This window comes from Oenanthe melanoleuca, chromosome 2, assembly GCF_029582105.1.
Source record: "Oenanthe melanoleuca isolate GR-GAL-2019-014 chromosome 2, OMel1.0, whole genome shotgun sequence".
In the NCBI taxonomy this organism is placed as follows: domain Eukaryota; kingdom Metazoa; phylum Chordata; class Aves; order Passeriformes; family Muscicapidae; genus Oenanthe; species Oenanthe melanoleuca.
This window is the reverse complement of record NC_079335.1, coordinates 18,339,117-18,355,497: the sequence shown is the minus strand read 5'-3', so window position 1 is coordinate 18,355,497 and position 16,381 is coordinate 18,339,117. Positions and strand designations below refer to the sequence as shown.

The 16,381-nt window shown below is 35.8% G+C and overlaps 1 protein-coding gene across 1 annotated transcript in view; it reads right to left on the bottom strand.

The window, feature by feature from the left end:
• Positions 1 to 777: 777 nt before the first annotated feature.
• Positions 778 to 16,381, bottom strand: part of ANGPT1 (angiopoietin 1) — a 148,387-nt gene continuing 132,783 nt past the window's right edge. The window contains exons 8-9 of the mRNA XM_056485645.1: positions 11,700 to 11,830; positions 778 to 3,111 (exon numbers count right to left, since the gene is read on the bottom strand). Coding sequence (XP_056341620.1) covers positions 2,951 to 3,111; positions 11,700 to 11,830 — 292 coding nt within the window. The 3' untranslated portion in view covers positions 778 to 2,950. The remainder of the gene's footprint in view (positions 3,112 to 11,699; positions 11,831 to 16,381) is intronic.

The following is a 16,381-nucleotide window of genomic DNA, read 5'->3' as shown; positions in this document are numbered from 1 at the left end:
TATTACCACTGACCAATGACTATTTTTTTATTATCTATCAAGGCAAGTAGGATTTTAATATAAATCAACTCCAATCCCAGCATTTTCAGGAATTGCTATTCTTCAATTTATGCAGTACATATTCATCCACCTTTAGCAGCAAAATGTGTTTTTATGTATATAATTCCTTGCATCTTTAGTGTTGATTTGAAAGCTGTGTGTCCCCAAAGGAACATAAAAAACAAGTCAATTAAGAAAAAATTCCTTGGAAAATGAGGATAAATTGACTACAAAGAGATGTTAAAACTGATCACTGAAGTGTTAAAAGGCATATGAATGAATGGAGCAGAAGGAATTTCTGGGTAAGAGATCAGCAGAGATTTGTCACTGCCACACAACATGATTGAATGGATGATAGAAGAACCCATCATAAGTCAAGGAAAATATCACACTTCAGTTTGTTGCTTTTTTTTTTTGTTCTAGAATTAAAGAAATCTTGTATTTTAAAGGTTGATAGAGAGTTGTATGATTTGAACCAAAGATAAGAGATATAGTCCCATGATTTTAATCAAGGAAATTCAATAAAAAACTCTGAAGTATGGATATGGCAGGTTAGAAATAATAATTACTGGATAAACTTAATTAGAGTTCCTTCCTTTCTAGACTCTAAGGAGTATCTAAGCTTATTATTATTTCATACATAAAGAGATAACATTTTGAAATTATATCAGCTTGTCACAGAAAGTTATACTTAGAGCAATGCAAATCACAGACTCCAAATTTTTTAAAAACATTTTATTATAAATGATAGGAAACCAAATCCACAATTTTTTCAAACCCAGATAAATAAACAGTAAATATCATGCTTTTAATATTAAATGTGTTTTGCCTTTTGCAATAGGATCTGCAAAAATGGCATTCTTAGCTTGGAGACCTGCAAAATTCTATCTTTTGAGAATATGGTGGAAGACAGACTGTGTATTTTCCACATTAATGAAGACCATTGATAAAAATGTGCTGGAAAATGGGACAAAACATGTCTGTGAAGAAAGTGCTGTGTAAAGAGTATTATGGTAACTTATTCAGCAGAAAACTTCAAATTAACCCTTAGTCAAGATTGGTTCAAATATATATATAAATATATACAACTACACAAAAAAAAAAAAAAAACACAAATAAAAAAAAAAACCAACTTCCCGCTTATAATGAAACAAACATAAAATTGTAACAAAATCAGAGAACCCTTAGAGGCTGCAATAGCCCTCAGTGGTACTATAGCCTTGTGATCTTTAGGAAGAGGTGTCTTCAAATATCCAAGTATTTTTTCCTCTATTCCATAGAAATAAATTGATAAATTAAAAAAAAAAAAAAAGAAAAAGGTGAAAAAATAAGGGGGAAAAGGTTATCATTACCCTTTAAAAAAATCAGATTATCATTGTGCTCATCTCAGGAACAGTTTAATAAGTGGAACAAAGCAAGAAAGAGATGAGCAAACACCTCAGCACGTGCAGATTCTGTATGCCATGTTGGTCCCAATTTAATTGATGAGAGTATTACTTGTGATTTCAGTGGGAGCAGGGTAAATTTTTTCATTTAATTTCTAGCAGAATGACTGCAAATTACTTTCCAAATGGACTCTATTCATATAACTTAATCAAAAGGAAACAGTTGTCTCTATACCCTCATAGGCCACTCATCACTTTATTGCTTGTTATTAGAAGACTTCTATCTTTTCCAATAGTCCCACACCTCTGCAGCATTTTAATAGAACAAAATTACTTGTTAATAACCTGCAAGCAGTCATCTATAGTTCTTTAATATTTATAACCTTTCGAGGCTTTTCACCCTTTGCGTGGGTTCAGGGTTGCCTGTACAAACGAAATGACTGTTGCAGGACATATAAACATGATATTTACAAGTTCACAATTCTTTTTATACAGTTCTGATGAGTATTTTTAATAGTTGTAGCCTAAGCACTGTGTAGAACTGGCATGCTTCTGATATTCACAGAAATGTAATAAAAAAGTTAAATAATTAAGGATAAATCGCGCACATGCAAGGATACTGTAAAATTAATCCTGCCTTAAGCTATGCATTTATGTAATTCTTTTGTATCCTAAGTTTGCCTTCCTGTGTTTTTTTGATTAAAAGATTCCATGCAAATTCCTGTATTTTCTCTTGGATAACATTTCACATTCTTTAAACCTTCCATTAATTATTGTACATGACATTCAGACTGCCTTTAATGAAAGAAAGGAAAAACCTAAAAACACAGCTACTTTTGTTATCACACTATAAATCCTAGCTCAGGGATTATGCCAATTACCTGATTTACCTCTACAGAGCAACTGAGGAATTTATGCTTATTATCCTTATCATTTTTCATATGTTTGACTCAGTTTATTTATTAGAAACCTGTCCTTAAAGTATTTAATGAAAAATAATATTTTCACAAATAATTTGACTCCGGGATTAACATAAATCCATCCATTATTCAAATTCAGTTCATTTAAGAAAAACAATATTTGGAGTGGTCACCTTGGATGCTTTAAGACAAGTTTTAATAAAAGTGTCTCTGTAATCCTTTTTCATGGGTATAATGCTGGCATTTCACTGCTGAATAGCATTCTACTCAATAGACCATGGTTGATGTGTTTCAGTTCTTCAAATTCTTCTCCTGTTGCTGAATAAAAAATAAAATAAAAGATATCCACGGGCAAGCACCAAGTTTGGGCAGAATAGACAAATCCAGTTCTTTGGGAAATAATTTCAGCCACCTTCTTCTAAACCAAGCTTCCTGGAGTAATCAAATATGGGGCTGCAGTTGGGAAGTGTTTGCAGGTTATGGGGTGAGAGCGAAGCGACCGCGCCATCCCTACGTGCCACTCTCAAGGAGCCCTTTGCCTTTTCCTTCAGTGCTGCTGCTGAGGGCAGGGCCAGCCTGGCTTCTCCTGGGATCCAGTGCAGAACTCTAGAAGTCCCAGGGCCGGATCATCATGGTGGTGGAGCGCAGGGAGTAGCTGGGGCCTTTGAAGTAATGCCATTTGATGCCGTTGAGCTTCCCGTGGTTCTGCCCAGCTGTGTAGAACATCCCGTTGAGGTTGGAGGGGCCACAGGCGTCAAACCACCACCCTGAAACCATTAAGACAAAATCTGAAACTGCAAGTGCACTAAGTATTTTATATTGTTGTATTAGGTTTAGCTGATGAGGAAATTCTGGTACATGGCTCATGAGCAGTGCTGGTTTGGTATTTTCATGTTTTCCTTTTTTGTGCTATTCTGTAGTCAGCAGTGCTGGACAACACACATATGTATTTACAGAATTGCAAAAGTAATTATGTCCCAACCCATTCTAGTTTTATATGCAGTATGTGAAGTAAAAGCAAGAAGATGAAAGACAAATGAGCTGGTTTTCATATTTAGACAGTATTGCATTTTTCATTTAAACCTTAGAAAAAACTATAATTTAAAAGTACTTTGCATAATTTCACTTGCTATTTTAAGTAAAAGCTTGATTTGATTTGATTTACCAGCCCTTTCCTGCTGCTTTAACTGTGACAATTCAACTGCTCAGTTACTTTTGCTCTCAGAATAGATGTTTCTAGCAACTACATTATGAGAATTGTGGTGCTGCATTGCCCTATTTTAAGTTGTTGCTTTAAGATGAAATTAATCAGTGAACTCCTGTTTATCTCTCCAAGATCTTTTCTTGTTAAGGTGAATTTTAGATTGCCATGGGAGCTAGAGTTTTAAGAAAAAATCCAAATAACATGAAACTTGGCAACACCAAGACTACAGAACACAAACTGACAAAGATAAACTAGGTGACATGCTGACTTTACTGAAAGTAGTGGGAGTTTTGCTGGATACCTTGATGGGAATAGAATTTTCTCTCCAACACCTTACAGAGTATCTATGTAAGAGTAACAGAAAGATGCTTATTTCAGACTGAGAAAGGCAGAATGAATTCCCAGACTGCAAAAAGCAAATATCCCTAAAGTCAAAAATGTATTAACTTGTGTGGCTAGGAGTTCTATTTAACAGAAAGATTTCTGTTGGGGCTTTTTTATAAATCTTAAGTACAGTTTTTATGCATTTTTCCATGGAATATGGTTGTATTGAACATTTGTGTCATGAGGCAAATGAATTTCAGCCTGCTCATCACAGCACTGCAATCTTCCCAGGACCTCTGTAAAGCATTTTCTAACAGTACTGGTAGTGGCAAACTGATCATCCAGTGAGTGCATACTGAATTCTGCAGGTGTCACTGTGGACTAGAATGCAGAATTTAAAATTTTCAATGTGTTTGACTTCTGGAAAAGAAATTAAACTGTGACAAACTCCTTTTAGACAATGTTCTCTGGCCCAGGGAATACTTCAATTCCACCATATTTAATGGTTAGACTTTTATCTATCTGTAATGAATGTATTATATGAAAGTATTTTAATCTACAGTTTACTACTACCACCAATCTGATATAGGTTGTGTTTAGCCCTCAGAACCATTACTCTGTTCTTTGTATTCAGATCCACATAATTTATGCTTCTAGTCTTGTAATTCCTAAGATTTTGGAAAGTACTTAGTTGTTTTTGGCTTTTTTTTTTTTTTTTTTTTTAAGAAGTAACACTTCATAATGAAATCTTGAGGGATGAATTCATGCCAGATAAATTCTGACAATCTTCTATTTTGGTACAGCTGACCTTCCTTTGATTTCAATGTTATGCCTAAGGGGGCAATAACCAAAGAAAGGGAAAGCTGTGCAGCTGATGTTTTACTATAACCAGAGCATAATCTTGTAGAAATTTAAGATGAAGTTAACAGAGAAATCCTAATCCTCATTTTTCAAAGCTGGAACTCAGATGCAGCTGGGTTCTGTTTATGGTGTTGGGATGAAGACATGGCAAACTGACTTAGTTACCATTTCATCTTAAAGGAACAGGAATAGATCCATAGAAGGTCTTTTTTGGGATGAAGGAAACATGGAATAAACCAAAGAAGCACATAATTTTATGAAACATTTGTGAGGACTTGCTCCAACCTCTCATCATAGATTTCTCCTAAATAAATGCTTATGTGTTTTAATGATCTTAACTTCTTTCATATTGTACTGTTCTTGTTAGTGAGAATGAATGAATGAATGTTCTTAAGATGTTTCCTAATATTGCATTAAAACTTTAGGTTTAATTTCTCACTGTCTTTTTTTTTTTTTTTTTTTTTTTTTTTTTTTTTTTTTTTTTTTTAAGTTTGGTGGGTTGTTTTCTTTTTTTTGGCTTTTTTTTTTTGTTTGTTTGTTTTCTTCTCACAACTTTGAATGGATGCAAAGAAAGTATTTTTTACAAATGCTTTTTCTGTTGAGGAAAAGAAGAATGCAAGCAGTGACTTTCTTGGTAGCTATAAGGAACCAAGGGTTTCTGGAAGATATACCTGCAGCATGCCATTGCAGAAAACACCAAATGAAGCAGCTCCAGAGCTGTGGGACAGCCTGACCCAAGGAAAGACACTCAGTAGCAGGATGTTGGATTTTTACCTGGAGTTCCCAGGATTTTCTTATGAATAATCTTGTTTATTTCTCTCTGCAAGGTAATGGCTTTCCCAAATATGTCATCTTTGAACCACAGTAAGATTTTAACTTTGGAGATAAGTTTTGGCAACAATTTCATTGGGATATTTGAATCAGGAAAGAGAATGATGAATAATGGGCATTGTAAGAAATAATAATAGAAGTAATATTTTAAAATGAAGTGGTGAAAAGAAGGCTTTCTTGAGAAGTTCAAGTGAGTTTTTATTTAGAGAGGTAGTTTCAAGGGGTTGTGATCACAAAGTCATTAACTACACATTTGAACTGAAGACCAATTCAATTTTTTAAGTTGCCCCACCTCTAATATTTTGTATAATACAAGCAGCATTACCATCTCTGTCATAAAATATATTTTCCAGACAAAATATAAATTAAATTATGCAGAGATAAGTTGTTTGAAAGTTCAGGTACACAAATAGAAACGAATTCTCAATGTAGATGGCTGTTCTTCTGGAACAGTTAAAGTAGGTTCATGCATTGTGTATGCTTTGGTCTTTAATTTGTGTTGCTATGACCAATGGGAAGTTGTTACATTTCATGCCAGCTCTTTTCATTAATATTTTTTTTTTATGCTTAAGCTACCTATCTCAGACACTTGAGCTCCAGAGTATTCTATGTCTATACTGTACTTTATATTTGACTGAATATAAATGCATATTGAAATAATTTCCACAAATTCTTGCAAAAAACCTAATAAAGAGGCATTGCCCAAATGAGTAACAATAGTAAAAGGAAAAAACCCACAAGCATACTTTATAATGGTTTTCTGAAGTGACAAGTATAATTTTTGCATGATAGAATCTTCTCTGTCAAAAGCAATATTTAAAAAGTTCCTTTGTATGCCAAAGCTAACAGATTTGCTTTTTTGGCTTGTATAAATTGCAATTAAACATGTATGCATGTAAAATTCTTTTTGAGTGACCTAATGTTCATCAATTCATGAATGCACTGTAAGGCTACATGGGGAATGGTAATGACAGCTCAGGTTTGATGGGAGGTTCACTAGCTGACTTTTACACTCTAAAATAATAGGTGTCTAAACACTGAATATTTGATGGCAGACTCTACCTCCTGAGGACACTGAAGTCTCCAAATGCAGCAGGATCAGTGCAGGCCATTGAATATGATCTAAAGTATGTCTGAATGGTACATTTGTATGGATTTACAGAATAAATGGATCCTATGGAAAGCCAATATTTATTTCTAGCCCTCTGGGTTTATCCACAAAATTTAGTGCATTTGGCAACAAAGCCAATAAGAAAATAAAGAAAATATTGAAATAGACCTCAATGTTCAAAATAAATAAAATTTACTTTAAGAAAGATTTAAATGTTTCAGATATTCTGTACTTTAAAGAAGTTAGATGTCAATACTGAGGATCTGCTTGATTTTGCATTGGTAATTTCTGTGGGTGAAGTTTTGGATGACACCTCAAACTATCAGTGGAGCCATGGGACTGAATCCAAAAGAGTGAATGTAACAGGAAGAATTTAGGATTGTTTAGTCAGAATCTGAAATACAAATTTCCAACAATTTCAAATTAAAAAAAAACAACAACAACAAGAAAACAACAAACTCTCAAAAGAATGGAAAGGAATGGTGTCCATTCTTTCCTATGGTGGAGGATATGACAGGATGGAATGCATTTAAATTATCAGATAATTAGTTAGTCAACATGCAGAACTTTCTTATATTAAGTGTAGACAAACTCAGTAAGAAGATTTTAACATGAAAATGAGCATAAATAGAAATCTTGAAGATGAATAGAAAGACAGAAATGAATAGATAGAGAAGAATCTGTCTTGGAAAGGGACTAAATGACCTCTGGAAGTGATTTCTATTCTAATTTATTCCTTAGAGTACTGGATTGACCAGACTACCATTTGACAATCTGAAGATTACATTAGAATTTAGCTGCCAGAATATAAGATGAAAAGGCATTAGCTTTTCATATCAGCTAGATAATGCAGTCCCTTTCATAGGGACCTTTTTATGAGGTAAAAATAACATGAAACTTGCAGACTGGTGAAAATGTTCTAATATATCAAAAGTTAGTCACTTCCTGAAGGTCTCCTAAGACTCTGTTACAGTTGCTTGCCCTTAAACACACCAATTCAGTAATTCTTTTGCTAAAAGTGCTGCATAGTCATATGTCTAAATATTTTGAATATTTCTAGCAAAAAAATAAATGATGTTCTAACCACTTCTTATTTGCGTGGTGAATATATTTTCTTCATAAAAATATTTGGCAATATAAATGGTACTTCATTAATGGTATTTTCTGAGCAATTTTTTAATAAATAAATAAAACTTTAAAACTGGGGCTTTTTATGTAAAAGGTGTATATTCAGAGGTTCAGATGGGATACTTTTAAATGTGTTGCTGTTGTCTCTTTCAAATATTTTGTTTCAAGGAAAATATAACAAAAACTGTGGCTTTTCTGGTTGGAGTATATGGGCAGATTTCTATATTCAGCCAAGAGCTTCCCTCCAAGTCATGACATGAATCCTCCATACCAGAGATGCATAAAATTCACCACTAGGAGAAAAAAGCAGTGAAACAACAGGCAATGAATGCAACAGTGTTTGGGAATCATTGAGCAGTCTTTGACTTGATAGGTGACAAATCTATTAAGGCTCAATAAATATGTGTTTAATAAATACATATTTCTCTGACTGAGGTAGCCCCTGAGATACAAAAGATACTGAGAAAATACTCAAGGGATGTATAATTTATTTGCCTATATTGACTGCTGTAGAGACAGCAGGAGGAGACTCCAGCTGGATAGACCTCTGCTTCCAGTAAAATAAAACAAACAAACAATTTATTTCAGTCATCTAAGCTGCTTCAAACGTGGCAAGACATCTAGAAAGTCTCCTGTCTTTCTCAAATTATTTTGGGGATCACATGTTTAACAATATTCTCACTTCTCACTTGAAGCAAGGTAAATGCCTTTGGGAGCACCTCAGACTGCAGCCAATGCCAGACAAAGGAAATCACCTTAAAACTTTGTTGGTGAGCCAAGATACCATAACTCACTTTCCAGAGACTGAAAAAAAATTTCACAAACAATTTGAGGCTCAGCTGACAGGTGGTATCTGGCAGAACAGATGGGAATTTGGCCCAGGAATTTGATCCAGAGATATTAATAGCTAAGGGCTGTATTGGAAGTCCAAGCATTTTTAACTTCTACTCATAGGCTCATTCTGGTGACAGTTTGTTGCATTTTTAGTGCTGTTTCTTGCAAAAAGCTGAGTACATAACTAACTGGGGCATTCTTCTGACTAAAACTTGAAATAATATGTGGATATATATATATTTTATATATATATAAGCACCTTTTTTTTTTTTTTTTTTAGTTTACTGGCCTGAGATATTGAAACTCTGAAGAAATTATTTAAATGAATATGATTTAAGGTAAAACAAGCATGCTTAGTTTAAATTTTCCAAGTCACAAAAAAGGAGCTAAAACATTTAAATATGATGACAGTTTAGAGGGCTTAAGAATCCACCTCAGGCACAAAATTTTGAAGGCATTTCCTAAAATCCATGTAGAGATAGAGCCAAGTACCATGGCATGGCTCTTGAAAAGAAAAGAAAGACACACATGCAATACACTGTTGGTGTTTCTGTATTATTCTCCCAGTATTTAATTTCTCATTCTAGGAAAGAGGGATGAGATATAGGAGGAGAGAGAATAATAGTTATGATATAGACCAAATAAAACTGACAACTAGCAAGATCACAGAGAGAAATGTGTGTTTTCCTTACATTTTTATTTTCAGCCTTGATTATAACCATATCACAGTCTTGAGCTTTGGCTTATCTCAGCCTTTATTCCTGACATAAATATATTCAGTTCACCTCATAGAGATAACAGACTCACCCAAACTGTCAAGATAGCTAGAAACTTGCCTCCAGATTTCATACCATTCATCATTAAAGAGCTCTCTGTGATGTTGCCAAAACTAACAGTCTAATATCTTTTTGAGGGAAAAAAAAAAAAGAGGTTTTCCAAAAACTATTATCATTGCTACTTTTCTTTTGTTTGTCTGGTACAAAACTGAAATTTGCTCCCTAAAAAGATGTTTTAGTATTTAATTAAATTCTGATATTTCTCAAGGAATAAGAAAGTTTTTCCAAGGAGAAAAGCATAGCAGAGTGTTTGAGGAAAACTCTAGCATGACTAAAGTCTTTCTTGAGGAATTACAAATTGCAGTGCTGTACAACCTGCCTCCAAAGGAATATTACTCAGAGTTTAGTCCATGAGAGTAAACTCATCTATCTCCAAAGGCTAATTGCACCTCCTTTTACTGTGTGGTGATTTGCTAAACTTGTGGTTTCCTCAGCCTTTGGTAATTCTCCCCTCTCCTCCCTATTCATTTCAATTGGTACCAGTGAATTCCAAAATGTGGTTATGCTGTTGATTTAATGGAATGCTGGAGCAATAGATGTGAACCTGGTGGAGTGGCTGCTCAAGAGCAGCCTGACCTTAGCAGGGCATTGACCTGTCACAGAGCAGGAAAATAAACAACGCCCCCAGCTCCCAGAAAGAGCTGGCAGGCAGCAGAGGTGCTCCCAGGCAGCTCAGACACATGAATGAGTCTGCACTCCAGCACAGACACAACTCACACTCAGGAGCTTCTCACTACACTCTGGCCTGCCCTGGAAGTAACACACTTTACTTTAGCATGGTCTCTAAAGAGAAAGGTCAACAGCTTTAACTAAAATAAACTACTGACTTCTTATTCACTGTCTGTCTCCAGATCTATCTGGTTAGCTTCTCTATTTTATAGAAATGGAAAGGTATCTGATAACCTGTCCACTGGAAGAAGTTTCCCATGATAATTTCTAATATGATATCCCTAGAGGAAGTTAGGGGAGCTCAAAAAATTGGCTCCTTGAAGACTTTCCCAACTGGGTCCCTTCCAACTGGCAAAAGAGAATGAGGAGTTGGGTTGTGCATCTGATATAAATTCTCAGTGATGGGAAACCTTCTTTTGTTAGCAGATGATTGCTTTAGAGGCTCATAGGTTCCTGGATGTGGCCTGAGCTGAATTCAACCAGAGTGCCAGTAACCACAAATAATACAGGTTTAACAGTTTGATCCAAAACACTGAAAAATTTACATGCTATAGACTATTTTCCAGGAAAGTTAGAAATCACTGAGAGAGAGTCTCCAAACAAGATCACACGTGAAGATAAGAAAGGGCCTTTCTTGGTCATGCAGTCAGCAAACCAAAGAATCCCAGTTTAAGCTTTCTGCTGTAATTTGGAATTCTGGAGATGAAAATGAGCTTGCCCATAGAGGGACTGGGAATAACTACCATTTGCCAGAGAAAACTCCCACTCTTAAGAGCATTAGGAGTCTGAAAGGAGAGATAATCTCAAATATTCATTCTCTGTGCTGGAGACTACAAAAATCAATCATATGCACTATACTGGCTGGCAGTCCGATTGACTTGGGACTTTAAACTGTCCCAGTGTAACTTGTCTGTGCTCTTCTCCACCCAACACTTCTTCTTTCCTTCTGCACTTTGACTCAGCTCACAAAGGATATTAGCTTAAACCTTCCAGATTTAAACAGGTGGTTGCAGATCTAGTCTTTCACAGGTGAGTGAATTAGTCATTTGGTATCTTTATGCATTATGCTCACCTAACAGAGAAAGTTAAACCATTATAAATATCTTAATAACAGAATCACATCCCTAAGCTAAATAGATCATGTATTATAAGTCTAGACTTTGATTGTTTCTAAGCTGTTTTCTTTTGCTGGTTGATTGTCCAGCTTCTCATAAACTTCTTTTCACCTTTTTAATCTTTTATATTTTTCTTTCCTATTTTGCCTTTCCTGCCTAAAAAATTACACTAACTTATGCTTTCCTCTTTGACAGGGTTGCAACAGCTTCAGTGCAGAATTATACTGACTGCATCTCTGAATAATTCTTTCTCTGCTGATAGGAATCTAAGTATTGACATCATGACAATATATGTATAGAAAAAAGTAGCAGTAATAATAATAAAAGATGTTTTCATTCAGGACTTATGCAACCATGATGAAACTTCATCCATGGGTGCTTTAGGAAAACACAGTAGATTCCTATTAATGTAATTAATATTTTCTGAGTCAGTTGTACTCACCTCCAGTCAACATGAGAGCACATTTACACATGCAGTTGTCATTGTCAGCATCTTTTGTACTGAATTCAGCACCATGCAAGATCAGGCTACTCTGTTTTCCAGCAGTTCCACTATGACCTTTTAAATAAAGCCTGAAAAACAACAAAAGAAAAAAGTCAGGGTCACCAAACAGAAAAAAAAGATAAGAGATTCAGATTTTTTCTACATCAGGTTGGCATTGTATGAAGTGCATCCAGAAAATTTGTGAATCTTTTATGCTTTGGCTCAATCTCTCTGTTGTTTCAGGTGTGAAAAGGGGACATTTAGGGTTTTTCAGTGTATATGTAGTAGAACATAATCCTTCCTCCAGAGTAGAACTGAGCTCAAGGAATTGGAACTGGAAATACAACAAAGTAGAGGGAGAGTGAGAGGAGGAGTGAGAAGAGATGCTCAGATATCTGGAATTCATTGACAGAATTACTGATGACTCAAGTAGCTGGTTTCTTTACTGTTTCTTTACTGTGGCACAGAAACAGCAACCCCAGTTAACAGGAGTCATGTAATTAATGCCTGGGCTTGGAAGAGGATTTTAGCAGCCTTAGAATTTTAAATTCCACCATTTACAGCACAAGCCAACAACCCTGTTCTGCCAAATCTATCTCTGAGTGACAAATGGAGAATAACTTAGAGTTCAAGCCACAAAAGCCTTCATAATTTGCAATGCAAAGCATCTCTTTTTTTAAGGAGTCTTTCAACTAGTTGAAAGCACAATCATGAGCTAGGAGCTGGACTTCATCTGCCAGCAGCCAAATGTGCCAGCTGCAGGAAGGTTAAATGGAACCTCTGAACCAGCAAGGAAATGCTGAGTACCTGGGCATGAACATGAGTTCACAATTGCTCTGACATGAACTAGAAAATGAGGAGAGGGAGAGGAGAGGAGAGGAGAGGAGAGGAGAGGAGAGGAGAGGAGAGGAGAGGAGAGGAGAGGAGAGGAGAGGAGAGGAGAGGAGAGGAGAGGAGAGGAGAGGAGAGGAGAGGAGAGGAGAGGAGAGGAGAGGAGAGGAGAGGAGAGGAGAGGAGAGGAGAGGAGAGGAGAGGAGAGGAGAGGAGAGGAGAGGAGAGGAGAGGAGAGGAGAGGAGAGGAGAGGAGAGGAGAGGAGAGGAGAGGAGAGGAGAGGAGAGGAGAGGAGAGGAGAGGAGAGGAGAGGAGAGGAAGGTATCCTTTGTCATAATAGCTTCATATGCAAGAAGGGATGTCAGTGTCACTGGAGAAGTTTGAAGCCACAATCCTTACACTGAGGGGCAAGCCCTAGCCACTGGAGCAAATAAGAGGGGAGGACACATCCCTCCCCTGTCTCATTGAATCTATAGGCTAGGAATAAACCAGCCACAGGGCTAACCAAGAGTATGATTTGGTAGATAGTGGGATAGACTTCTCCACTGAAGTGAGAGCCAACTTTTCTGTTTCTTTCTGAGTTATTGAAGAAGGGCAAATATGTCTTTTAAATATCAAATATAAAATGCATAAGGACCCACAAGAACGGAGGCAGGACATAAGTAGGAGAGATGTCTTTTTCTCTCTGTGATTTACCTGTGAGTGCTATTCTAGAAAATGTTTTCCCAACTTCTCCCACAGAGTGAACAAGGAGAGCAGATGAGAGTCACTGACTGTCACTGCCTCTCTGTTGTTGTATTTTTATGTAGTTACTTTGCATGAATAAAAGAATAAATGCCTTTACAGAGTATCATTCATCCATTTGTTTAGATGTAAGACATATTTGCTGTGGTGTTCACAGTATCAACAGCAGGAGTAGAGAACATCCCTAACCTTCCTAGCCTACAGTAGTAGCAGTTAAGCCATTGTCATTTTTCTGAGATGAGGAGAATCTGTCCCAAGACTGAGATTTAAATATAATCCAGTTCTCCCACAGAACTTTGGAGCTGAATTCTGCTTATGAGAGCAAGGGCACCACATGACAGCTTTCTTTAATCAAGTACATGGCTGATGTTTTTTGTTGGTTTAGTTTTGGGTTTTGGTTTATTTTTTTGTTTTTTTTTGTTTTGCATGCATCTGTTGGTGCATATTAGGTCCAAGTAAAGCCAATTGGATTAAACTTGTCACAGAGTCATTACAGAAAAGCCTTGTCAGGATATCTGATGAGGTTACTCAAAATCTGAAGGCATAGAACCACAACTTAGCAACCTACAGAGTTTCACACTTGCAGACTGATGTGAACTTCACCTAATTTTCAGTAACTTTCTTCCTATGTGTCCTTTGTTTAACTCTAAAAATTGAGACAGTATATGCTGAGAATGAATATTTAAAAAAAATTAGAAGGAATTGTCAGGTTAATCCTTTTAAAGTAGTTACACTGCCTACCTTAATTTGATTTTAATTTTGAATGTTACATGGCTGAGACTGATGATTGAATGCCTTTGGACTCAATCCTTAGAGCAAATTTTGTATATATAGATAGATAACTACACACACATAAACACACAAAACCTTTTGGATTCAATACAAATATCATGCATAGTCAAATACCTTCTGATAGAACAAAAATAGATAAGGCCAAGTGTAAGCCTCACTAAAAGACTGTGAAAATCCTTTATAATTTAACAAGAAACAGCCTAGGAACAGGAATTCAGGAAGGTCATTGCATTATGCTTTTGCCCAATCATGGTGGAAATTAGCCTGTAATGACCTTGTTAATCTATCAAAGGATGTTTGTTTTAGACAAGATTAATCTAAGATCTGTCTTTGCACATGTCCATTTCTTTGTTTCATACAAATGAAAAGCTGGAATTGATCCCATCTTCATTCATTGGACTTCTGCCTTGTTTTTCAGGCTGTTCTTAATATTTTGCAGAACAAAATAAACTTCCCTGAGGTTGTGTTGATAGAAAAATTATTTTGTCACATGATATCTGTGATCTGAGTTTAAATGGATGTACATTCTCATTGTATCAGCCACACCAAAGCTCACAGAAGTCTCATAAAGTCAGTATAAAAAGCACATGCTGTTTACTTAAATAAGAAAGACAAGGTTAGCCAGACCTTTTTATTAGCAATCAACACTATAAAACACACTTAGTCCAATAAAAAAAAAAAAAGGTGTAATCTAAGAAAATATAAAACATAAAGAAATAAATATTTCTTGGTGTTCAGTGTTTTCCCCAAAGGGTGAGGGCATTAGGATTATTTACAAGCTCTTTACTTTCCCATATATTTTACAAGCATTCCACTCATCACAGATTTAGATCTTGCCAGTTATGTTTGACTATCCCTCAACACAATTTGTCTAGTAGGTCTCCAGTGACTTTAGATGAATAAAGCTTAACTTGGCTCTGAGCTCTAGTGTACTTATCTGTACTGCAGCCATGGGCAGATGAACCACAGGGTGAAACATTAATTCTGTGTCTTTGGGCTTTTCTCCCTGAACTGGCATTGCCCAAGTTAGGAAAAAATAACACTGTGAGGTTGGCACTACTCTATACCAAAATTTAGATCTCAGTCAAAAACCAGAAGTGATCCTGAAGCAATCAGGAACTTCAGTTCAAGCCATAAGAGTCCAAACTAGTCTGGCTTGAGACAGCAAGTCTGCCCAGCAGAAGGCCAGCTGATGGGCTGGTTAGTTCCCAGGAGCAACAGACATCTTACTACTCAGCTTAATCATTTATTCAGTATTCTCAGATTTAGATTGGTAGGATTGAACCTTTGAAACACACTTCAAATAACTGCTAGGACACAATTTCTCTCCCTTAGAAAAAATGGCAGTTCAGGGTACAGTTCCTCTTGGTTGTTCTTGGAGACAAAGGAAAGGAAGTTAAGAACAAAAAGCAACTCATTATTGATCAAAATTCAGAGAACAGTTTTAGGAGCACATCTCCAGTCTTTCCACTTGCTCACAGTCAGGAAATTCTGATCAAGGAAAGAAGGGGAAACTCTGCTCTGATTTACACAGTGGGCAGGAAAATAAATTCATGGACATAATATCTGCATACAGTGAAATTGACAAAACAACAAATAAGCAATAGCCATTAAACAGTGAGTAAATAAGAGTAAGAGAAATACTGCATTTGTATATATATTGAATTTCGAGGACTTCTGAAGAATTTTTCACGAAACCCTAAAGTCACTATGAGGAACAGAGCAGCACTCATTTAGAAACTAGCAACTTTCATGATGTACTGAAGAAGAAACAACAGAGTTTTAAAAATATTTCAGTTGTTAGGTCTAATTTAGGATGGATGCTAGAAACATTCAGCATTTTTTACTGGTGATTTTACAGCAATGGCAGCTTGGGATCTCACTTCTCAGATGTGAGGGAGAACTCTTATGTATGTTTTGCTTTTCAGAATTCTTACTGTGTGACACAACTTGACTATCTGCAGTCCCTTGAAACAAAAGTAAGGTATACTGTGTGCAAAGAGTAGATTTAAAAACATTACATATTATATTAATTTCAGGGCAGCTTGAAAAAGCATTTTAAATTTACATCAGAAATTTTTGCTTTTGCAGTGATTAGATGACCTCAAATTCTTTCAAATATATGCAGCTTAACTTTCTTCATACTATGTTTAAAAAGTTTAATAGATAAACTTGGGATAAGTCTAAATAAATAACAAAAAATATTAAAATGGTATAGTTCTGCAACATACAGCTGTGAAAATTGCAAATTCAAAATAGAAAATTCTTAAAA